Source organism: Gobius niger (genome assembly GCF_951799975.1).
Source record: "Gobius niger genome assembly, chromosome: 21".
NCBI lineage: Eukaryota > Metazoa > Chordata > Actinopteri > Gobiiformes > Gobiidae > Gobius > Gobius niger.
The window spans coordinates 7,271,194-7,296,380 of NC_136872.1; the positions used below are offsets into that span (position 1 = coordinate 7,271,194).

Sequence of the window (25,187 nt, forward strand, 5' to 3'; positions counted from 1 at the left end):
GACAGCCCACACACTGATGTACGTCACACGGAGTAAGCCATGAAGTTTCATTTGGACTGGCTGCAGTAGATTGAAGCCTGTACCGCGCCCTCTACTGGTATATTGCATAACTACATTTTTATTATGATAGTATCTGAAGACCTAGGGGTATTTTCTAGACACATGACCTTGTCCGTCAGTTCTGTCACCAACTTCAATGTTTGCTCGCTGTCATCGACCCTTCCTATGACTGACGCTACGGCAGTAAAGACACAATCGAAGATCCGTTTCGCATCCAGACTGAGCCGCGGTGCTGGACTGGAGCCAAGAGAATGTCACGGTCCTTCCTGTTGCCTCTTTCCCGTGTCGAAAATTGCTGGCTGCCGGAGACCCTGTCATTATTAAGATTAGAAGAAGAGGCCTTCGCTGCCAATGGATGGAAGAGGCATTCCCAGCTGTGGAGCAAAGAAAAAAAAAACAGGCACTTGTTACGTGACGCATCGCATTCTCCTCAGCGCCGCCACGCACTGATTTGTGGTTTGGAGTTTTTGGGAAGAAAGGTATGATGAAGGGGAAGACCTGCAACCAGATGTACAAAACGAGGCTACTTGGTCAACAATTTTCTGTAAAAGGAGCTCTGTGGAATCCTGAAAACCATCAACGGAACAGGCCCATTATTCTCCATATGGCCCAGTTTGGACTGTTACAACAAGCGTCAAAATGGCAACAAAAAAGCGCGGAGGTCTGACTTGGTTTGACTGTACTCGCCGTGTGTTTTGAGCTGAGAGCGGGATCTCGATAAGCGAGGGGCCGTCGTGTTTAAGGTGGGATCAGCGCGTGTTGTACCTCCAGCCTTTGGGCTTAATACTGCAGGAACGTGGAGAGCAGCCTGTTATTATTCCTGCTGGCTCTCACTCAGCAGATGCTAAACCTCTGACTGAATGACATGTCAGGAGGAGGAAATGTCAAACTTCTCCCCGACGTGGAGGGGTTAATCCGAGGTGAGCTCAGCGGTGGTTTGAGCCTTTCACTGCAGTCACGTCTGAACATCTGTAGTATCGTATTGTGACTGCGATGTGACGCTCTTGGTAGACAGGACGAGGATCAACTGCAAACCGCTGACCGGACCCCGGGCTCCTGATCTACTCGGCAACTTCTGTCCCATTATCTGTGACCTGATATGTTATCTGCAGAGGAGAGCTCTTTTTAACGTGGAGCCTCTCAGGAATGTAAAAACCATTTCAGTGACTTGTTTAGCCAACTTAAAAGCTCTATAAGCTTCAGTATAGTTTAGTTAAGTGAAAAAACCATCAGGCTAATTGTGACAGCCTTGCTCCCTGAAATTGAAACTGAAATTGAAACTATGTAGCAAATAGCAGTGTCCGGGACTGAGGATTTTTGATGTTTTCCATCATCGTCAAAAACGGTTGTTTAGTTCTGAAATGACCCAGATTAACCTCTTAACCTCCACCTGAAACTGAGCACATTGTCTCCAGTTTGGCTTTACCCAAATCTAAAAGCTTGTTGAAAAAATGAGACAAACACGAGGAGTGAAAAGAAGCCACAAAAGTGCAGCCAAAAGTCACAAAACTCAACAAAAAAGTCATGAAAGTGCTGCAAAAAAGTGACATACTCAACAAAAAAAGTGATATAACAAAAAGCCACAAAAGTGCAGCCAAAAAGTGGCAAAAACTTAACAAAAAAGTGATGAAAGTACAACAAAAAAGTGACAAAAATGCAACAGAAAGCCACAAAAAAGTGACTAAAAGGTAATGAAAGGGCTGCAAAAAAACAAACAGGCGGCAAAAAAATGGGAAGAGGCGTTACAGTGGCCTGTAGCCAAAGTGGAGAAAATGCATTCAGTTCAGGCGGGTGGTAAGAGGTTAACTGGATATTGTTGTAAATGAATAAGCTGAAACTTTCTTTCTTAAACTTAAGAGCCGAGGAAGCTTTTATATTTTATACAAATCATTATGAGAAGTGTTAAGAAAGTAGTTTTACCCAGTGATAGAACAACATTGGTGACTAGTGGGTTTTGATTGTTTGTATTTTACTAACTATAGGAATGTTTTATGTATTATTGATATGAGATTTAACTTGAGTGCTTGGGTATCTTATCAAGCAACCAATATAAACTCTGAGAACCAAACCTTGGTCCTTCTATTTCAAAGGCACCTCTAGAGAGAAATAACTCAGCTAATGGAGTTCAATCATTTGTTTGGCAGGTTAATGATCTCCTAGACATGTCTCAGGACAGGTCTGAAGTATCTCCTGTCAGCACCAGGACGTCTTCTGACCAATAGGTTCCTGTTTTGCCTCCTTGAACATGATCTCAGCAGCTCCTTGTACACAGCCATTGTTCCCGGAAAACAAGCTGCGACAGGTTTGCCCCAGTCCACAGGCTTATTACGCCGCTTTCTGTGTGAGGTCTGCCTGAGGTGTCCATGCATCAGAGGAAACTGTATTCATTTTGACGACAGACTTTAATCAATGGAAATGTTTTGTTATGGTTTTTGTCGCAGTTTTACAGGGGTGTAGTGCACAGTTTCAGGGTCCTGAGTTTAATGTATTGAACAGGCTTGTTTTGAGTTAGACTTCCCTAACCACGCACACTTCCACCAGCTCTTCTGGGGAGATCTGGAAGCAGCACCAGGCCACTTTAGAGACATAATCCCACCAGTGTGTCCTAGGTCTTCCTCAGAGTCTCCTCCCGATGGAACATGCCCGGTACACGTCCTGAGAAAAGTGAGCAGGATACATTCGAAACCGATGCCCGAGCCACCTCAGCTGGCTCCGCTCGACATGAAGGAGCAGTGGCTCTACTCCGAGCTCCTATCAGGCGGCTGAGCTCCTCACCCTATCTCTAGGGGTGCGATGTGGTCCTCTTGGTCACCTGAGGTTCCCAAACCGGACGCTGTACCTTCTTAATTCTGTCCATAAAAGCGATGAACAGAGCTGGTGACAAAGTGCAGCCCTGGTGGACCCCAACATGCACTGGGGACAGGGCGGACTTACTGCAGGCAATGCTTTGTTTTTCCATTGTAAGTGTAGAAGGTGGGGGTGGGAGTTGGGATGTTTTTCCACTTTTGTTTGCATCTTCTTTCTTTTTTTCTTGTATTCTAAAATATTAAACTGACGCCGTTGTCGGGCAGTAAATATAGTAGTTATCTTATCTTGGGTGTGTTTGTTGACTGAAAATATCAACCAATCGCTCTCCTTCATCCTTTGGCGGTGTCTCATCTCTGCAGACTTCACTCATAACTTGACTGGTGTAATTTGGGTAATTATGGGGTAATTACCCGGAAACTGGACACATCTATCATTATTTTCTTTTTTCATGGTGATATTGTTGAGCATAAGATGGTTTTTATTGTTATTTATGTGCTGTGCGTTTTCCGACCTTATCCAAAAGTGTTACAAAAGGAATTTCCTTCTTGCAACTGTACAAACCACTTCTTCCTGGGATGTTGAACATATTCGTTTGGCTAAAGCCTCGGCACAACAGACACTGATCAAAAGCATAGGACGTAGCGGACAACGTAACTAGAGAGTGCCTTGACTGATTACAATAGCAGGCACTAAAACTCTTCCGCACAGACATGATTGGGGTGAGCCTATGAAGGTCAGAGGTCACAGAGAAACCTCATGTTGCCGCCGTACAGCTTGTTTTGCTCCGGGGGAAAGGACTGCGTTTGTTTTTAATGAACATATTTCCTGACAAGCTGAGAGCGGAGCAAAACAGTCGTCGCATGAGGTCTACGACGCCCCGGGCCGCATCAGAACTCCAATTATTTCTCTCGTGGCTTTTAATGACTCCCAAATGAAGTGCTTTACTGGCTGGCGGAGCCGCCAGTGTGGGTTTAGTTCAGCTCCATCTCTGCGGCGGTTTGTGTTGTGGTGTTGGCTACACATTGAAACGCTATGATGAGAAACAACTGCCAACAGCTGGAGTGCAACACAATGGTGTGGTCACGTAGAGCAGGTTCAGAACGTTTTCTTTCAGGCCAAAGAAGGTCGAAGGCCAAATGTTGTTTCCACTGTTATTTCACTTTAGCAAGAGTAAAGTGTTTGTGCTCGAGGTCCTCCACTTGAATGGGTCTCTCAAAAAAACAACCTGCATATTTATAAATCACTACGTCATGATCACTGTCCATATGCACAGTAAACAAGTCATTACAACATAACAGTTTCAAATGAAGAATGAAGAATAGTCTCCAATTGTTTTTTCATGAGTACATAAAATACATAATGACCTTTCTTGTGTACAGTAATAGTCTTAAAGGAACAGGCCACCGTTGTTACATACTGATATATGTTCATACCTTAGCTTAGACGAGTTGATGCGTAGCTGTCTGGTCTTTGTGCGTGTACTCAGCAAATGTTTTTAGCATTTAGCCATATAAATATGCCTCTCCCAGCATATTCATAGCTCCAAACTGGGGTGAAGTCAGAAACTACCAAGGTACCACGTGACCCTATTTAAATACGTGCAAAGTAACAGGGGTGTCGAAGTTGTCGTGGGCTCAAATTCAGCCCCCACGGCGGGTCGCGGGCCGGAAGAACTGTGGCCTCATTAATAACTTGTTGTTCTTCATCAGCCTGTGTCAAATGTTTCTCAAAGTGCTACATAAAGTCATTATTCATTCACTCCACTGACTCCAGACTGACCATTTACCATGTGGCTCTAATATGCTGTTTGTATCCTGATCTCCATATCTTACTTTTTTTTTTTTGACACGCTCAGGAATTCATGCTCCTCAAAGGGCCACATTAAATCATCTTGCCGGCCGCATGTGATGATTGACCTTGACCTATGAGTTACATGATCCAAAGTCTCGTTACACAAAATGAAACATGTCGATTTTGTCAGCGGAAAACAAGGGCGTGTAAGGCGTAACTAGACTTTAATCGTGTAACTTTTCACATAGCTTCTAACTTCACCCCAGTTTGGAGCTGTGAATATGCTGGGAGAGGCTAAATGCTAACGTCTTCGTCTACTTACGTGACTGAGCGCACGCACAAAGACCAGACAGTTACGCATCAGCTCGTCTAAACTAAGGTAAGAACATATCTCAGTGTGGAAAAACTGTGGCCTGTTCCTTTAGAAAATAAAATGTCATCATTCTCACTACATACAAACAACCTCACCAAAAAATATCTGCACTGATGACAAAAATTCAGAACTAAAAAAATAACCTTGTCTTGATTACCAGCAGGAACTGGAGCTACATCAAAAATAAAATATTGAATTAGCATGAGCATTAGCTTAGCAACATTAGCTTGCTCGATGTACTCAAAGATTCAGAATTTCTTCACTGCAGATATTTATCCTCTCTGTCTCATTGGACTGGAGGTTTAACGAAAGCCTCAACTTAGACTTATTTTTCTAAACAAAAGGACGAACAAGAGCAAGATCCATGGCTCTTCCTTCTTCTTTCCTTGACTCACTTGCGTAAAACACGTGTTACACTATGGAGTCTGGCTCCATCTACTGGCGTTTAAGTGTAACTACATTGATGACTGAGATTTTGGTGTTTTTACAGGGACACTTGTAGCAATTAAAAATAAAACAAAGAAAGCCAATAATAAATAAATTGACCCAAATTATGGGGGTTACACTAAGATTTCCAAACATATTTCAAACATAGCATTCACAGGGAGGACTTTATACGCACATGTCGAAACGTTTGTCCCAAGGAGCAATACTGAAACACTAGACCCACCGTTCACAAAGGTATTTCTATATAATGTAAAGAACAAAACACTACGAGAAAAGAAATCAGTTGTGGCCTTTACGTTACAGAAACGTTTTGTTTGAAATGTGTTAGGAACAAATGAATGTTTTTACTCATTTAATTAACCTCTTAACCCCCACCTGAACCAAGCACTTTTTCCCCACTTTACCCAAATCTAAAAGCTTCTTGAAAGAAGTGTCAAAATAGCAACAAGAACGAGAAGAAAAGGCGCAATGAAAGTGCAACAAAAAAGCAACAAAGAAGTACCAACATTTTGAGATTTGTGTCATGTCTAACTGGAGTAAATAGACTGGGTGAAGGCGGGGGTAAAAGGAACAGGCCATACTGAGATATGTTCTTACCTGAGTTTAGATGAGTTGATGTGTACCTGTCTGGTGTTTGTGCCCGTGGAAGAGCGCGGTAGCTTCCAACATCAAACATAACTATTCAAGCATAAATGTATATGGCTTCTTTAACAGGTGTATACTTCTTTAAATGCCTTGTGATTAATAGATTGTGAGATTTTGATTTTGTTATTTGAAAAACCTTCACAGAACAAAGCACTTATTTCATTCACTTCTTTCTGTTTTCATCCACAGGTTGCTGATGTACTGAAGGCGAAGGGAAATGCACGTTCCAAAGAAAACGCACTCCTCTTCCTGAAGAGCCAGCTGCTGGAGCGACTTTTCTGTGCGCTCTTAAAATGTTGGCCTGGACTCTGCTTCCTGTGCTCGTGCTGGGACTGTCCGGCGCAGCACGCGCTTCTCTAGTTAAAGCCAACAGGGGTCTGAAGGCCAAGCGGGGTCAGTCGGTCTACCTGCAGGAGGGAGACCTGCAGTTCCACATCCCCCGTCAGAAAGATGCGTGCAAGGTGGAGGTGGTGCTGAACGAGCCCATTACTCAGCGGGTGGGACGACTAATGCCTCAGGTGAGACTATAACCTCGCTCCCACAAAACACGCAGCCCGTTCCAGGCCATTAACGCTCCGTGTAAACCATGCGGCGCAGCGTAAAGGTTGTGTTGGAGTTGTGTTGTGTTGGAAAGCAGTCCTACTCTTCTGCTCGTGAACAAAGCGTCGAAATAGTGAAGACAAAAAAAGAGACAGAAACGCAACAAGAAAGTGACGACAACATGGCAATATAATCTTAGATCAGTTTTGTGGGTCTTAGCTTTCAAATCAGGCATTACACTGGCCAGTGGGCTGTAAACTCTCCAGTCGAGAAGCTTTTAGATTTGGTTAAAACTGGAGAAAATGCACTTGGTGAATTTTTCTTGATCATTTCTTCAGTCGTTTTTAGAAGAATTTGAAATTTGACCTCGTTTCACAGAAAGACAATGTTTAACCAAAAACTGAAATGTTTCTAAGGTTAATCCGATGCTCTACTAACTCACGCAAAATACATTTGAATGTGGTTACCTGTAATGAAACCGTGCAAAGACAGATGAGCAGGGCTTACATTTACATTAACTGATATTTGGAGTTTATTGCTCCTGATGAGAGACAGAAGAGAGATATGAATCCTCAATATTCACGTCACATGTAGCTGTGTGTGTTACATATAAATGATTATTCTTCAAAATCAGGTTTTTTTCATATTGATTGGAGTGAATCAGTTAACCTGTTAGCACAGCAAGTTTGGCTTTACACAAATCCAAAAGCTTCTCGACTGGAGAGCAACAGTGTAATTCCTCATTTGAAAGCTAAGATCTACAAAACAGATCTAAATTTATTGTTGTGTTTTTGAAGTTTTATGTCTCTTTTTCATTGCTGTATTTGTCTCTTTTTGTCGCTCTTTTTTTGGGTTTTCATCCTTGTTTTTGTCGCTGTTTTGAAGCTTTTTTCAGGTTGCTTTTCGGTTTGGGTAAAGCCAAACTGGGTTCAGGTGGGGGTTAAGAGGTTAAAGCAGTGGTGTCCTGTCACAGACTTTCTTTTGTTTCTCCGCCAGACGCGTGTCTCCTTCATAATAGCTTAGTGTTGACAGATACAGTCTCTTACTGAATTAACCAAATGGCCAAGACTAAATAAATCAGCCTGTAAAACTGCAACTTTATATTATTATATATATTATATATATTATATATATTATATAACACACTTTGAAAACAACCAGGTTGACCAAAGTGCTACCAGATACAAGCTTCTGGCTGGTCTTTGGGACACTGAGGAGGAGCCTGACCTGAGAGACTGAGGGTCAGAGGAGCTCAGAGAGATACAGCGAGGCCATCAAAAACATAACATAACATAACATGACCCCCAGTCAAACACAGTCTTATCCAGTCCAAATTATACAGTAATTTAACCTCTTACCACCCGCCTAAACCAAACGCATTCTGTCCTCTTTGGCTGTTATATTGGCCTGTGTAACACCTCATTTGAAAGCTAAGATCCACAAAACTGATCTTTTTCCTCGCGTTGTTGCTGTGTTGTGTCACCTTTTGTATGTTTTTTCTTTCTTTCTTTTTTTCCATTTTTGTCACTTTTTTGTTGCATTTTTGTCATTTTTTTGTTGAATTTTTGTCACTTTTTTGAGTTTTTTGTCACATTTTTGTTGAGTTTTTGTGACATTTTTGTTGAGTTTTTGTGACATTTTTGTTGAATTTTTGTCACTTTTTTGTTGATATTTTGTCATTTTTTTGTTGATTTTTTGTCATTTTTTTGTTGAATTTTTGTCACTTTTTTGAGTTTTTTTGTCACATTTTTGTTGAATTTTTGTCTTTTTTTTTTTTATTTTGTCATTTTTTTGTTGAATTTTTGTCTTTTTTTTGTTGAATTTTTGTCATTTTTTTGTTGAATTTTGTCACTTTTTGGTTGAGTTTTTGTCACATTTTTGTCACATCTTTGTTGAATTTTTGTCACTTCTTTGGTTGAGTTTTTGTCACATTTTTGTAGAGTTTTTGTGACATTTTAGTTGAATTTTTGTCACTTTTTTGAGTTTTTTGTCACTTTTTGTTGAATTTTGTCACATTTTTGTTGAAGTTTTGTCACTTCTTTGGTTGAGTTTTTGTCACATTTTTGTCACATCTTTGTTGAATTTTTGTGTTTTGTGTTTTGCGTTTACATCCGTGTTTTCTTCTCATTTTTTGTGGCTGTTTTGGTGCTTTTTTCCCCGAGAAGCTTTTTGATTAGGGTAAAGCCAAACTGGAGGAAAAGGGATCCGTTCAGGTGGGAGTTAAGATGTTAATAGCAACATGGCCTCTCATTTGGAGTGAGATCTGCATTATGAGCTGCACTGCCCTCTGGTGTTGATAGGTAGTATAGGAAGTATCAAAGTGATAACAATAAGACATTTTTTTTAACATTTTGTAGGTGTTTGACTGTCACTATCTGGCTGATGAGGTGAAGTACGTCCACAATGGCTGTCCACTATTAAAGGAAGACACCGTCAAGCTCCGATTATACAGGTGTTTTACCCACTGAAGCACTGCAGAACATCTGATTTCTCTGTTTTCGATGATGTTGTTATTCACATGATGCTTTTCGTACTTAGGTTCACAGACACAGACACATACACCGAGGTCTTCACTCTCCGCGTGGACATCACGGAGCCCGACTGCAGCATCATCCGGCTGGGCCCCAAGTCCCTGGAGGTCCCGGAGTTCTACAGCCTGTCTAACACTCTCGACGGCAACGTGGTGTCCTTCCGCTACGAGAGGAGGCCCAGCCTGGAGTGCACCGTCCACATCGACAGCCACCGCAGCCACCTGCCCGCTCACGGACAACTGGTCACCGGGGAAACGCAGCAGGCCACCAAGAGAGGAGACGAGCCCGAGAGCTTCATCCTCCTCCGCCAGCAGCTCGGTGGGTTCCCAAGCGCAGGTGTCAGAAAACTAGGACTTGTAATGATGCTTTCCCGTCCTTAGAAAACAAAGAGCGGGCGACGTGTCGGTCTGAGGACTGTCTGAGAGGTCTGAAGCTGGTCACCTTTTCCAAAGTTCCCTGCGACGACTTCCTGGTCTTGGGCCTGAAGTACCAGCACGTCGATCCTCCGTCTCCGGACGTCGACTACATCCAGATCAGGCTGGACCTCAAAGACACACGGAGCGGCAGCATTTACAAGGTGTCCGTCAGACTTCTGGGTCTTTATGGGTTTATATCAGGCTCCACAAGTCTCGATTTGAGGAAGACATTGTGCAGCCCCATGTTTTTTAGCTATTTGTTTTTGTTTCGTTCATGTGTGACTTATCCTGCATATTCAGTTTGTCTCTTTACTTATCTGGTTTAGCTCCGTGACTTGGCCTTGGGAAAGTTGACTTCGTAGGAGAGATAAGAGGTCCAGCTGCTTCAAAAGGAAAATAATTACTCCGGTAGTTCATAGATGTATAATTAAGTAGTTTTTACTTGGTCTCAGCAATAGTTCAGTTTCCAGAGCAGTTCATCCCTTTTCCTGCCAAAATATAGTCTACCTTTGTCTGTGTCCACATCGAGCTGCCAGGGGCCCCTTTGCAACCTGCTGTCCTTCCAACTTTCTGATAAACCAGGGCAGCGCTTAATCCGATCAGCAGGTACCCTGTTAGAGTCCAAATAAGTAAATATCTTCGATGTCTCCGACCAACGGGACTGCCAGGCAAACGATCCTCGACTCACTCCATGCATCCATCCCATACCCAGCTGTGATAGTCCCGTCAGGGCAGACAATGTCCTCTGTGGCCCCACGGCACTGAGAGACCAGTTAATCAAGGCCTTTAGTGTGTTTAGAAAATGGGACTGAATACTTTTTATCAGTTTGTAAAGCACATTAATGAGCTTAATCCTTATTTCAAAACATAATTCAACATCAGAATTTGTTTTTCTTCCTCAAAATCATGCGACCCGAAATGTAAAATGATCCAGAACTGTTTTGAAAGCTTAAGAAAGCCCTACCCTGAGCTCAGCATTTCTCCTGTGAACCACTGCAGACGGAGCAGGCGTGGATCCCAGTGCGAATAGTCGGAGCGATGCCCAACCAGCCTCCCAAAGCCTCCTTCATGTCCATGTTCATCCTGGAGGTGGACCAGTTCATCCTGACGCCCCTCTCCACGGGGACGCTGGACGCCGAGGACGAGGAGACCTCCCAACAGCTGCTCGTCTTCAACATCACCAGCCCCCCCTCGGACGGCTTCATCACCCACCTGTCCGACCACACCCGGCCCATCTCCTCCTTCACCTGGCTGGACCTCAACGACATGCTCATCGGCTACCAGCCTCCCAACTCCTCCCACACGCTGCGCAGGAACTACGAGGCACGTCTTTTAGTCTAGTGACCCATGTTTACAGGAAGTATTCACACCCCTCCCTTTTTGAGCCAGTATAGTAAAGTATCACACAACCTACTACACCTCTATGTCATGGTTAAAAGCTCTTATTGTTGTCGCAGGTGGAATTTGAAGTCCACGATTTTTATTTCGAGAGGAGCCCGCCCATCACTGTCCACATGTCCGTGAGGAACGCTGACACCAATGCTCCCCGAGTGTCCTGGAACATGGGTACGGCCAGGCGGTCCGCGGTAACGTCCTTTTTAAAACACAAACTAGTCATAATTTGTATATTTAAATGTGCAGGCCTGAGTTTGCTGGAGGGTCAGACTCGTCCCATCACCTGGGAGCAGCTGCAGATTGTGGACAATGACAATCTGAAGGCGGTTCGGCTCATCACCGTGGATGGTCTGCAGCACGGCCGCCTCACCGTCAGAGGCGGGAAGGGCTTCATGTTCACCGTGAAGGACATCAAAGAGGGCGCGGTTCACTATCACCACGACGACAGCGACTCCACCAAAGACTTCATCATTTTCCGGATCACGGACGGCCCGCACCAGACGCGCCACAAGTTCCCCGTCAAGATCCTGCCCAAGGACGACAGCCCGCCGTTTCTGATCACCAACATGCTCCTGGAGGTGTCGGAGGGACAGACCGCCCTGCTGCCCGGCTCTGTCCTCCAGGCGTCGGACACGGACTCCAGCCATGACTATATTCTCTTCAACATCACAAGACCTCCACGCGGCGGGGAGGTGATGAAGATACCAGGGCCAGGGCTCACAGGTCAGGCCTCCTGCTTTCTCCTAATCTCAAACCCAAACAATGAAGCTTGTTTGTAGTGAATGGTCAGTTGTGGTCCTAAACTTTCCTAACACATTACTAACATCCTTATGCATTGCACTACATGGCTTCAATGCTTATCAATTGGATTTAGTTTAAACATGGAGGCCAATTTCAAACGTTCTGTGACCCCTCTACAGCGGGACAGGTCCTGATTTTCTGCTCTGTTGACTTCAGGTTATCCTGTCAGCCATTTTCTACAGAAGGACCTGTCCCAGTCTCTGGTTTACTACAGACACCTGGGAAATGAAGTGTTTGACGACTCGTTTGAGGTGGTGCTGTCAGATTTCCATGACCCCCCAAACCTGTCAGAGCCTCAAGTAGGTAACATTAACTTTATTGATCTTTATTCCATGGAAATCCTCAGGGTGGATTGTTTGTGCTGATCATAAGGAGCACTGTTGTTCCTGTGAAGCCAGTGTTTCTTGAAGAATGGTCTGTATTTGCAGGTTGTGATGGTCCATGTGGAGCGAGCGCCCGATCAGCCGCCTAAAGAGGCCCCTGGCACCAGCCGCTGTCTGGTCGTCAAGGAGACAGACGTGGTCCATATCACACGGCAGCAGCTCCATTTTATGGACCAGGTGTCGCCTGACACCGAGCTGACGTTCACTGTCACCACGCCGCCCTTCTACAGCGGCCCACACATGTCAGTGCCACTGTTGTCAGAGAATGTGCTCTTAGACAGGGTTTCAGCTCATGCTCTGTGTTGTTTCTGATGAGCAGCAGTGTGGACGCCGGACGCCTGTTCCTGGTGGACAGCATCCCCAAATTTACCAAAGACGCCAATGCACCAGTGCTGAGGCTCTTCACACAGGTGATGTTTAACATGTTCAGCAAACTATGACGTCAACTCAACTCATGTGCCGAACTACGGCTACACAATAGATCCCTATATTAGATTGAAAGTGTAAATAGAAATGTTCATTTAATAGTTACATCTTAAAAGCTGTAGTTATATAGTACAATATTCTTCGCAAACTACAAACTGTTCTGTCTCTATATACTGTATGTCAGCATTATAGTTGAATGGTGAGTTTAGAACATACATTGCAGATCTAAGTGCATCAATTAGATGTGTTTCCAAAATTGTGCAACCCTAATCCTAACTAAATGTGAAAGTGGCAAAGTCTGGATAAAGAATGGGCTTTTATAAACTTGCTGTAGACATGCATGTGCTGATCAAGTGTAACGTTAACACTTCTGCCTGGTTTCAGCATGCAGTCAGCTTCATGAAAGTGGCCTACATGCCTCCCATTGTAGACATCGGCCCTCACCCTCAGTACATCCAGTTCATTCTGTCCGTGACCAACCATTTGGGCAAAACAGTGACTGGGATCTGCTTCAACATCACACTTTTACCAGTGGACAACCAGGCGCCGCAGGTAAGAAGAACCACTCCCTGCTTTCCTTTAACACTCGTGTGACAGCGTGTGTGTGTGTGCGCTGTAGGTAGTGACCGCCCCCCTGTCTGTGGACGAGGGGGGCGAGGGCTGGCTGGGCCCTGAGCACCTGCTGCTGTCGGACACTGACTCTGTGACGGACGCGCTGACGGTGAGGCTGCAGAGGGAGCCACAGCGTGGCTTTGTGCAGCTCGCCGGCTCACGCATGACGCCGGGGCAAAGCTTCACCGTGCAGGAGCTGAACGACATCAGAGTCAGGTTTGACACTTCGGAGGTTCCCGGTGAATCACGGTAAACTGTTCTGATGAGGCCTGTTTCTCTGCTGTCAAAGGTACATCCATGACGGCTCAGAAACCCTACGAGACGACATCGAGTTCACGGCCACGGACGGCACCAATTCAGCTGACTTTGTCCTGCCTGTGAAAGTAAGTTTGACATAAAAAAGTGTGTAGAAAAAGTCCTTTCTCATGTCTGGACCTGCAGGTGACCCCCATCAACGACGAGGTCCCGGTGCTGGCGGCGGGACTGAAGCCCGTCCTGAGCTGTGCGGAGGGGGCGGAAGTCGACATCACAGCGGAGTACATCTCTGCCACAGACTCGGACAGCGACAACAGCAGCCTGGCCTTCCTGATCGCGCGGCAGCCCTATCACGGCGTGGTGCTGCGGGGGGGGGCGGTGGTGGACCGGTTCACCCAGGCGGACGTCGCCGCGGGGGTCGTTACGTACAGACACACTGGTTAGTCAGCATCTCCTAATATGGCCATGAATGGTGAATGAAATCTGTGTGCTTGTTGTTTGGTTCAGGACGGGAGGTCGGACTCACCCCTCGACAGGACACCATCACCTTTGTGATCTCTGACGGGGAAACGGAGACCTCAGTGTGCTGCGACGGGCCGAGCCTGAGCCGGCCCCGAGGGTCAGCTCTCGTACGGGACAGTCTGCCTGTGTACGACCTCCACATCACTGTGTTTCCTGTAGATAACCAGCCGCCGTCACTGACCACAGGTGGGCGCTGTCTCACTCTCACTTTTACACAGAACAATATTTTTTATCCTCGAACAGGGGCGGACTGGCCATATGTCCATTCTGGAAGAGCACAGAAGGGCCACCAGTCCCGCCTCAACAGAGCTTTACCCAAATCTAAAAACTAAAAAGAAAAGCATCAAAATTGATAGAAAAAGAGGATGAAAAGTCAACAAAAATGTGAGAAAAACACAACAAAAAATCATGGAAAAAATCATTTAAAAAACAACAATAATATGACAAAAATGTGGCGACGTGACGAAAAGTTTCCCTCACTTTTGTAGGTCTTAGCTTTCAAATGAGGCGTTACATTGTCGATCTCCAGTCGAGAAGCTTTTAGATTTGGGTAAAGCCCAGTATAAAAAAACATGAATCTAAAAGGAATTCCGTGGAGTATGGTGTGCCAAAAGGTTCAATTTTGGGACCATTATTATTCATTATTTATATTAATGATTTTGCTTCTGTTTCTACGACCACCTTTCCCGTTCTTTTTGCTGATGATGCCAATCAAAAAAATAAATAATAATAAGCCGAACTGGGGAAAATGCACTCGTTAATGTCAAGGCGGGGGGTAAAAGGTTAAAATATGTATTTGTGGAAGTGTCACGATTACGCCAATTTGGGCCAGGCTGGTCAGAGTCCAGGGCTGTTTTTCAGTCCGAGTCCGCCCCTGTCATCAAAGGCACTATACCTGATTTTTTTCAAGCAATGGAATGAAGTTTAGTTGTAAATGTATAGTTTTGTGAAGCATTTTAGTTACAACATCTAATTGTCTGTTTCCAGAGATGAATTTGCCTGTTTTTTTATGTGCAGGAGACATCTTTGTGGTGGATGAAGGCGGGACTGCCTCCGTTTCTCCCTCTCATTTAAAAGTGTCTGACCCTGACACTCCTCTGGATGAGTTAGTCGTCAGTCTGGTTTCCCCTCCGCAGTTCGGGTACATTGAAAACACCCTGCCGAGCCCTGGCTTCGAGAAGAGCAACACCGGCATTAGCATCGGTGCGTTCGCTACAAATACAGTGCATTTGCTGCTCTGAGACAGATGTCTGAATCACTGAACACTATTTTAATGTCCAGTTTGTGTTCCCAGCTTCTTTTCCATACAAAGACCTCACCGAGGGGCACGTGAACTATGTCCAGTCGAGGCATGAGAGGATGGAGCCCACAGCAGACCAGCTCATGCTCTGTGTGACCGATGGGAAACACACCTCCGCTCACGTGCCTTTTCACATCATTATTAACCCCACGAACGACGAGGTCCCGGAGTTCATGGCCCGCGACATCACCGTAGGTTCAGTATGACCTCACAGACATGAACGCGAGCTTTTATTCACGCTGCTGTCGGCGATGCAGGTGACAGAGGGACGAATGAAGCAGCTGGACTCGTCTGTGTTGAATGCGGCGGACATGGACGCCCCGGAGAACGCCCTGGTCTTCAGCGTGGTCGCTCCGCCTCAGCACGGCACCATCATGCAGCAGGGCGGTGACGGAGCGGTCCAGGGGAGAGGGGACACCTACCACCAGCCGCAAGTGCTGGACTTCACCATGGCAGAGCTGACAAATGGTTCGTCAACCTACACAACTAAGTAACCAAGCGGGGACCTTTCTTTGCGGAGGTCGCATGTGTTCCCCGTCAGAGTAGTTAATGAGATTAAAACTATGACTAGAATCTTCAGTTGTTTTCGACAACTAAAAAACACGAAATCAAAATGAAAAGAAGGGACTAAAACATGTGAATTTTAGTGCTACAGTTTGAAAAAGGCTCTTGTCATTTAAAGCTTTGTTCGTGTGGGAGAGTTGTCTAAAAACATTTTTTATTTTGTAGACTAAATTTAAATACAATTCTACTCTAAAACTTCACTAAAATTGAAAAGAATAACATTGTAGCAGCTTTCCCATACTTGCTGGAAAACCTGGAGTGCTTTTTCTAGGAAAACGATGTCAAATGTCCTTCTAACTTTGCCTTGCTGTGTTTTGGGAGACAATATTTGATGACAGTTCATCTGGTGAGGTTCAGCTCTAGTTTTATATGTTAAATTCAAGCAGAGAATATTGAAACTTGACTTTTCTTCTACATCGATTAAAGTCCGCACGATGGCTTATAGGTAAAGTGCATAACTTTTGGACTCTCTCAAGATGCTCTCCTCTAATTTAAACATACATTTATATGAGAATAGATAAAATACAGTGAATTCACAGGCTTAAAATAAAAGCTACTCTAGAATAATCTAGAACACAAGAAAAATGTCTATAGAATTTCAGGGGAAGGACCTTTATCGTCCCTAGAAACATGCATTCAAGACGGGGTGAGGTGTATTTGTTTTTTTTGCACTTTTTAATGTCCTGGAATATAATTTTAAATAAAGAGTGGGGACCCTGAGGAAATAAACAGGAAACGACACCTTTGATTTTGAGGTTTCTTTATGGTTTGAGTGGATAATAATGAGTGCATCTTGTTATTCGTCAGGATTGGGGCTGATGTACGTGCACGATGACTCTGAGAACATGGAGGACAGTTTCACGGTGCAGGTGTCGGACGGGAAGCACAAGCTGCACCGACAGATAATGGTCAAAGTGCTGCCGGTCAATGATCGGGAACCTCAGATCATTCGGTACAAACTGTTATGAACCTGTAAATCCTTTATGTTTGGTTCATAAAACGTTTTATTTTAGGAACAACGGCCTGGAGGTGGAGGCAGGGGAGACCAGGGTGATATCGAGCGTGGTGCTGTTTGCTCAGGACAGTGATTCTCCCTCTGCAGAAATAATGTACATCTTTGAAAGTACTCCCAACCAAGGAATACTGCAGCTCAAGGTGAGTGTTCTGTGGTTTCTCACACAGCTTTACTCTGATCCACACTCCGTGCCGAACATCTTTTTTCCACAGTTACAGCACATCACAGCCCGAAAGTACACATGTAGTACTTTTATCTCAAAACCAATTGATATCATGCCCCTGACAGTGTTTTCTTTTTCTTTTTCTTTCAGGAGGGGCGTGACTGGGTGACAGTGACGTCTGGAAGAAACTGCACCCAGGAGATGGTGGACATGAACCTGCTGCATTACGTGCACACCGGCGTGCACGGGCAGGACACACAGGACTACTTTGTCTTCTACCTCACGGATGGAAAGAATCGATCGCCTGCTCAGCATTTTCACATCTCCATCAGGGATCTGGAGAAGGGTACTGGTATTTTCTTTACACACTGGATTAGACCCACAGGACAGTCGGTCACAGGGAGTTCTCTCTCTGTAGATTTGACGTTGATTTGCCGTCATGTCTTTGCTGATTTCTAGGGCACATCGTCATCGTGGTGAAGCCGGTCAACGTGACCCGCGGAGATCGTGTGGTCCTCACCACAGACGCGCTCCTGGCCACAGACGGGACAGACAAACCGGAGGAGCTCCACTACGTCATCACGACCCCCCCGGCCCATGGACACGTGGAGTACATCAGGCACCCCGTGGTGTCCATCTCCACCTTCAGCCAGATGGACGTGGCCGCCAACGCTGTGGCTTATGTTCACGATAATCGGGCCAGTGCGGCGCGAGAAACATTTCAGTGAGTTTGTAATGTGGTAAAGCTTTATGGATAATCACCATCTTCATTTATTAATGCCATGTAAAAATAGCCCTAAATTCCTTTCATTATTGTAAAATGCTTAGTAAGGTGTTGCTCTCAAACCCTCACGTTAATACTATAGTGGCTTCTAAAACTTTACAACCCACTTTTAATTATTGCTGTTTTATTAAGAAGCATTAGATTGAATTCTATCTGGCATTACATTTTCTTGGAAATTGATGGCATTGCTCAACTAATCTGACAGTAAACGTTTGTGAAATACAAAAATGGTCTAAAACACACTTAGCAGATTTGGCTGAAATCGTACAAATTGTTTTGTCTTGTTGCAGTGTGTATAAGGCTTGTAAAAGTCAGACACTAAAAATATAAATATAAATATATGTATATATATATATATATATATATGTTTGGATGGATGGGTTACATGGATGGGAGATCGTTTGGTAACACCAGAAAGCCTAGCAAATGGAGGGAGGGAGGGAGTGAGTGAGTGAGTGAGTGAGTGAGTGAGTGAGTGAGTGAGTGAGTGAGTGAGTGAGTGAGTGAGTGAGTGAGTGAGTGAGTGAGTGAGTGAGTGAGTGAGTGAGTGAGTGAGTGAGTGAGTGAGTGAGTGAGTGAGTGAGTGAGTGAGTGAGTGAGTGAGTGAGTGAGTGAGTGAGTGAGTGAGTGAGTGAGTGAGTGAGTGAGTGAGTGAGTGAGTGAGTGAGTGAGTGAGTGAGTGAGTGAGTGAGTGAGTGAGTGAGTGAGTGAGTGAGTGAGTGAGTGAGTGAGTGAGTGAGTGAGTGAGTGAGTGAGTGAGTGAGTGAGTGAGTGAGTGAGTGAGTGAGTGAGTGAGTGAGTGAGTGAGTGAGTGAGTGAGTGAGTGAGTGAGTGAGTGAGTGAGTGAGTGAGTGAGTGAGTGAGTGAGTGAGTGAGTGAGTGAGTGAGTGAGTGAGTGAGTGAGTGAGTGAGTGAGTGAGTGAGTGAGTGAGTGAGTGAGTGAGTGAGTGAGTGAGTGAGTGAGTGAGTGAGTGAGTGAGTGAGTGAGTGAGTGAGTGAGTGAGTGAGTGAGTGAGTGAGTGAGTGAGTGAGTGAGTGAGTGAGTGAGTGAGTGAGTGAGTGAGTGAGTGAGTGAGTGAGTGAGTGAGTGAGTGAGTGAGTGAGTGAGTGAGTGAGTGAGTGAGTGAGTGAGTGAGTGAGTGAGTGAGTGAGTGAGTGAGTGAGTGAGTGAGTGAGTGAGTGAGTGAGTGAGTGAGTGAGTGAGTGAGTGAGTGAGTGAGTGAGTGAGTGAGTGAGTGAGTGAGTGAGTGAGTGAGTGAGTGAGTGAGTGAGTGAGTGAGTGAGTGAGTGAGTGAGTGAGTGAGTGAGTGAGTGAGTGAGTGAGTGAGTGAGTGAGTGAGTGAGTGAGTGAGTGAGTGAGTGAGTGAGTGAGTGAGTGAGTGAGTGAGTGAGTGAGTGAGTGAGTGAGTGAGTGAGTGAGTGAGTGAGTGAGTGAGTGAGTGAGTGAGTGAGTGAGTGAGTGAGTGAGTGAGTGAGTGAGTGAGTGAGTGAGTGAGTGAGTGAGTGAGTGAGTGAGTGAGTGAGTGAGTGAGTGAGTGAGTGAGTGAGTGAGTGAGTGAGTGAGTGAGTGAGTGAGTGAGTGAGTGAGTGAGTGAGTGAGGGAGGGAGGGAGGGAGGGAGGGAGGGAGGGAGGGAGGGAGGGAGGGAGGGAGGTAGGGAGGTAGGTAGGTAGGTAGGTAGGTAGGTAGGTAGGTAGGTAGGTAGGTAGGTAGGTAGGTAGGTAGGTAGGTAGGTAGGTAGGTAGGTAGGTAGGTAGGTAGGTAGGTAGGTAGGTAGGTAGGTAGGTAGGTAGGTAGGTAGGTCCCGATGGCGCAGACTGGTTGCCTCGCTTCCGTCAGTCTACCCCAGGGCGGCTGTGGCTACAATAGTATCTTACCACGACCAAGCATGGAGGGAATGAATAATGCAATGTAAAGCGCTCTATAAAACGATGCATTATGAAAAGTCGACCTCGCTGTGAGTTTGGTCTGGGTGGTTCGGTCTCGTGATCATCAGCCTCTCGTTGTTTTGCCTCCTCAGTTTCATCGTGAGTAACGGTCAAAGCAGTCGTAACGGGAGCTTTGAGATCATGGTGGAAATGGCGGACCGCGTCCCTCCGTCTCTGACCCTCAACAAAGGCCTGAGCGTTCCCCGCAGCTCCTCTGTGATCCTGGGCCCGGACCGTCTCTCCCTGTCGGACCCGGACACCCCTCCCAACGGACTCACCTTCGTCCTGCTGCAGCCCCCTCAGTACGGCCACCTGCTGCTGGCCACTGTTCCTCTCACCGCGGGGTCAAAGTTCACACAGAAGAACATCCAGGACCTGGAGCTGTCGTACAGACATGACGGCGGAGCGGCTCAGATCGACCACTTTGCGTTCACTGCGTCCGACGGCGCCAACCGAGGCTTTCTGTCAGACGGGAAGCTCCAAACTCAGCCGGAACAGTTTACTCTTCAGGTGCGATGTACACTTTTACTCTCCGTCATTCAGCGTTCAGTCGCATCACGTGAGACCGACGTGTTTCAGATCAAAACCTTGGACCAGTCGTTTCCTGAAGTGGTGAAGCTGCTCCCTCTGTGGAAGGCCGAGGTGTTGGCAGACGGTCGTTACGGGATCTTCCTGTCGTCTCGAGAGCTGAAGGCCCAGGACGACCACAGCCCAGAGCAGGATCTCCTCTTCTCCATAGTCCGGCAGCCTTTCTTTGGATATCTGGAAAACATTACCACAGGTCACCTTCCATTTCCCACTCAGATCCATACACATACATCCATTTTGTGATGGTAAACTACAGTAGCTACAGTATTTATGTATTACTCTGCTGCTTTATTTCCTTCTAATCTCTTGTCCACATAGAATCAATAGTTTACTCATGGGTTTATTATTTTGTTTTGACTTGATTTCCAGGGGGCTTTCTCCCTCCGCGGTTCCCCCAGACCGAGCTGAACAAGAGATCCATTGTGTACGTCATTAACCCGGACATGGAGTCTCTGTCGGACAGCCTGGAGTTCACGGTGTCTGATCCTCTGGGGAACACTGGGCCCTCTCACACGTAAGAGCCCGAACCTTTGAGCGTGATTACGTGTGTCGCTACAGGCTTTCACCTTTCTGTTTTCCAGGCTTGAGCTGAGCTGGGCCAGGCTGGAGTTCTCTGAGCCGCTCTACTCTGTGTGTGAACAACAGGGGGCCGTTTCTGTAGACATCATTCGAAAGGGGAACCTGGCCGAGTCTTCGTACATTACCGTGAAGGTGAGAATATAGATGTCGGGATACACAAGGGAAATCTGCATGTCGGTTTCCTGACACTTATGTTGATTATAGGTGAAGGATGTGACGGCTAACGCTGGGAAAGACTTCCTCATAAACCCCTCTTCCCTGATTCAGTTTGACCCAGGTACGGTACACCCAAAAAGTTACACGAAGTCTGAAAAAGTTGAAATGATTGAATAAAGGGATGAATCTCCAGGCGTTTCAAAGAGAAGCTGGCAGACTAAGATCGTCCAGGACAACCTTGAAGAGGCCGCCGAGGTGTTTGAAGTTCAGCTCGCGGCCCCAGAGGCTACAGTCATCGGCCGAGTCGGCGAAGCTCAGGTCACCATCCGGGACGCGAGACGGGGTAAGAAAAGGGGATCACACTCGATTGAACTATCTGATGTATGTTTGCAAGTTAAGATAGGCAACGTTTGACTCACCAATGCTTTCGAAACAGGATCGTGCGCACCGAAACGCCCCCAGGACGTCCCCGTTCTCGGAGGTAAGGAGGTCGGGTCCAAGCCCTACCCTGAACACGGGACTATCACCGTGGAGAAGCTGCCCCTGGACACCGAGCCTTTGGTCTGGACTCGGGGAGACAGTCTCCACAGACCCGAGTCCAGCCAGAGCAAGAAGAAGATCAAAGTCATAGGCAGCCCCAAGACTGTAAGCAAACATCTTCTGGACTTTCCTTGGTGTTGTATCTGAGCTTCAATCCAGCTCTGTCCCTTGACTTTCAGATTGCGCCCTCGTCAGTTTTCCACAATGGGACAGATACAGTTTACACAGTACGTAAGGAGACCGTTGTATCCACCTCGACTGTCGTGAACCTGCTCTCACTTTTCTGTTTCAGTATCACGGCATAATGCAGGTGCAGGTGGAAGACGACTCCGCGCCGTCGAGAAAAGGCAGGAAAGCCAACGTCCAAGTGGTCAGCCGGGGAGCGCAGCAGCAGCAGCAGGCTTCAGGCAAAATATTGAAATCTGCGAATGGGGCGCCAAAGAAGAGCGGCAGTCTGGTCAATCAAGTCAGTGCGCGATGAGTGCAAACCTGTTTATGAGCAACATTGGCCTGTTAATCTTTTTTTCGTGTTGTTTGGTCCGCCAGGGCCCATCGGAAATCTCGGTTCCCAAGCCTTGTGTGCCGGAGCTGATGGGACTCTTGCATTTCAACCAAAGCACGGGGCAATTGTATCACTGCAATGGGGTGTCATGGCGACCGTGGGCACCATCTGAAGCGGTAGGCTGCACACTGTGGTCACTCGTGTTCTGGTGCCAGGGTGATGTTAGACCTATTACATTGTTGTTGTTTTTTACTTCCAAAATAAGGAGTGTTCTTTTCAATTGTTTCAGATGGTCAATGCCCAGAAGTGCCCTCAAGGATGGACTTTTCATAGCGGCCATTGTTACATGAAGTCACAGCAGAAAGTTACATGGTCGACGGCAAACAGAGCCTGCAGGGAGAGGTGATACTTAATATGCTTTAAAGAATTCTGTCTGTGCTGTTTAACTATTTGCCCGTTGTTTTTATAGATATAAAGCGACGTTAGCAAGCGTTCTGTCTAAAGTGGACATGGACTGGTTATGGGACTTTAGTGGACGGAAACCATTTTGGATTGGTAAGTTATCTACTGTATTTTCCGGACTGTAAGTCACACTTTTTTCATAGGTTGGCTCTGGTGGTGCGACATATGCTCAGGTGCGACTTGTACATCAAAATATTTCATTTCACATTGTTTTAATTTCACACTGACAGCCGCTAGAGGGCGCTGTAGGCTTGTGTACCAGTATCTGCTACTTCAGTATGGTTGTACAATGACAAATAAAGCAATCACTTACTTACTGGACACTGGAAATGAGAAAAACTGTAAAGTTTGGAGTGAGCAAGAAGCTTGTGAGGGACTGACCAAAAGCAGAGGTTACTCTTACTGCAATGAGGAAAAGGGGAAAAAAGCTAATGGCCACAGCTTGAGGAACGAGTTCACGAGTGGGAGCTTGAACAAAGTGCTGCCGTGAGAGGCTGGTCAACGGTGCAGCTACATCTTCATGCCCACGTAGTTGCCAAGGCCGGTGCGACTTATACTCCGGAGCAACTTAGCTATAGTCCGGAAAATACGGTACTGTGCTCATAAAAATGGGTTCAAGCATTCAGACATTCAATTTACTTTATTCAATTTAAGCCTCTCTGTGGTAGCCTGGCTTTGCCAAACTCTTCTGTCTATTCTACACAGAGTATCATTCTGGACACACAGCCTTTTGAAGGGCCTAAGACTCACAGATTGTCAGTGAATTAAACCAATCAGCAAACGGAAGACGTGAGGTCAGCGGCGCAATGAACCAAAATATTTACTCACGTACGAGTAATGTTACTTTAAAAGTAGTGGAACAAATATTTACTCAAATCAGTGTTAATTTTGACAACATATTTTAATTTAGTTTTAGTCTTAGTCTTTTGATGAAAATGTAATTCGATTTTAGTCTAATTTTAGTCAAAAAAATATCTTCAATTTTAGTCTAGTTTTAGTCGACTAAAATTGCAAGTAAATTTAGTCGACTAAATTTAAGACTAATTTAGTCGACTTTGCATTGATAATATTCATTATAATCATATTTAATCTTGTTCCTCTGCTTCATGGAGCTGCTCCACATGAACAAAGCTCAGAGCTGATCCTTTGGCAGAGAATTTACATGATCCGAGGCTCTTTCAGACGGTCAATAGAAGTTTGGATGATTTTAGTCTCTCTTTTCATTTTTATTTAGTCTTATTTTAGTCGACTAAAATATCTGGACATTGTAGTCACAGTTTTAGTCTCATGAACAACTTTAAATTTAGTTTTAGTCCAATTTTAGTCGTCAAAAATATCACTTTGACTAAAATCAAGACTAAATATTTTAGTCGACGAAATTAACACTGACTCAAATAAGAATAGAAAAGTACTTGGAGATAATGTTACTTGAGTACTGTGAGTACTTAGTAACAGACGGTGGGCTAAAGGTCTTATTTATGGTCCAGTAATGACATAAATGATGAGAAACAAAAGGATGAGAGACAAAACATGAAATAATGTGGGCCACGTTTAGCCCCCAGGTCAGACCTTGCCTATACCTCTGTTGTCCAAATATACAGCATCAGATCGCGAACTCGCGATCTGCTGAACAAGAAACAAATCTACATATAAAAACATCAGAATAACACAACATTGAGCAGTAAAATGCCTTAAGGCTGATGTTCATGAGCCTCACCGCCCGAGGATACGTCTCGTATCTGTGAAACGAGACGTCTGAGTTTTGAGGCTCCGCAGACGTCTCCCCGAAGGTCGGGAGGAGAGGAGGGAATGTGCAGGATGGCTCGGGTCCCCCATCATACTGAGAGCCTTTTTCTCACAGCGCTTATCCTACAAGTCCTTTATCTGAGGCAGAGAAGATCCAATAATCCGAGATGCGGTTTGAACTGTCAGAAGGGTGTGGTGTGGTCATGTGATGTGACATTACCAAACCACACCAACAAACTTCCTGTCAAAACGCTTTCAATCGTACATCTGTAGAAATGAAGTGTCTCTTTTGACAATCCATATTTCTTGAGACACCGTAAAAATATATAGTCTCTGCTGAGCTTTTTTAATTGCACAGCTGATGTGAAGAGATCAGGAGAGAGTTTCACAATTATGAATGCCCAGAAACTTGAAATTCCTCACAATTAGAATAGAAATACAAATTCTGATCTGATCCCGCTGTATGTGTTTGATTAGTCCCGTGAAGTCATTCTTGTCTGTAAACAGGTCTGAACGACCGAGAGGGCGGGGGCCGCTGGGAGTGGGCCGCCGGGGAGCCCGTGGCCTACACCAACTGGAGGAAGACTCCCCCGAGGTCCAAGAGGAAGGGGAACAGGAAGTGCGCTCTGGTGTGGAAGCGAGCCAAGTGGCAGATCAGGGACTGCAGGGCGAGCAGAGAGCACGGCTACATCTGCTCCATAAAGACATGAAGATGATCCCAACGCATGAGAGGAACAGGACCCTCCAGACGCCATACTGGACTTTTCTACCACTCACAGACAAATGAATCATTGCTATTGTAAATATATTTTTATACACGTTCAGTTTGTGTACCATCCTCCATTCTAGACAAACA

General features: G+C 45.5%; 1 protein-coding gene across 2 annotated transcripts; it reads left to right on the forward strand.

Moving 5' to 3' along the window:
* The first annotated feature begins 6,349 nt into the window (after nucleotides 1-6,349).
* frem1a (Fras1 related extracellular matrix 1a) lies at nucleotides 6,350-25,043 on the forward strand. 2 transcript variants are annotated; one of them, XM_079579549.1, is made up of 35 exons: nucleotides 6,350-6,642; nucleotides 9,022-9,116; nucleotides 9,203-9,513; nucleotides 9,576-9,772; nucleotides 10,611-10,934; nucleotides 11,069-11,177; nucleotides 11,253-11,729; nucleotides 11,964-12,106; nucleotides 12,236-12,432; nucleotides 12,510-12,600; nucleotides 13,001-13,168; nucleotides 13,236-13,444; nucleotides 13,518-13,611; nucleotides 13,670-13,922; nucleotides 13,991-14,191; nucleotides 15,023-15,208; nucleotides 15,300-15,496; nucleotides 15,563-15,773; nucleotides 16,677-16,821; nucleotides 16,883-17,024; nucleotides 17,198-17,393; nucleotides 17,507-17,771; nucleotides 19,851-20,268; nucleotides 20,338-20,539; nucleotides 20,716-20,860; nucleotides 20,928-21,057; nucleotides 21,130-21,202; nucleotides 21,275-21,424; nucleotides 21,518-21,726; nucleotides 21,801-21,848; nucleotides 21,914-22,087; nucleotides 22,168-22,299; nucleotides 22,413-22,525; nucleotides 22,593-22,678; nucleotides 24,839-25,043. In XM_079579549.1, the coding sequence occupies exons 1-35, from the start codon at nucleotides 6,418-6,420 to the stop codon at nucleotides 25,039-25,041; spliced, it is 6,519 nt and encodes a 2,172-aa protein (XP_079435675.1). In that variant the 5' UTR covers nucleotides 6,350-6,417; the 3' UTR covers nucleotides 25,042-25,043. The 2 variants fall into 2 exon arrangements, with proteins under 2 accessions (XP_079435675.1, XP_079435674.1); XM_079579548.1 differs by having other exon boundaries at nucleotides 11,069-11,729.
* The last annotated feature ends 144 nt before the right edge of the window (nucleotides 25,044-25,187 follow it).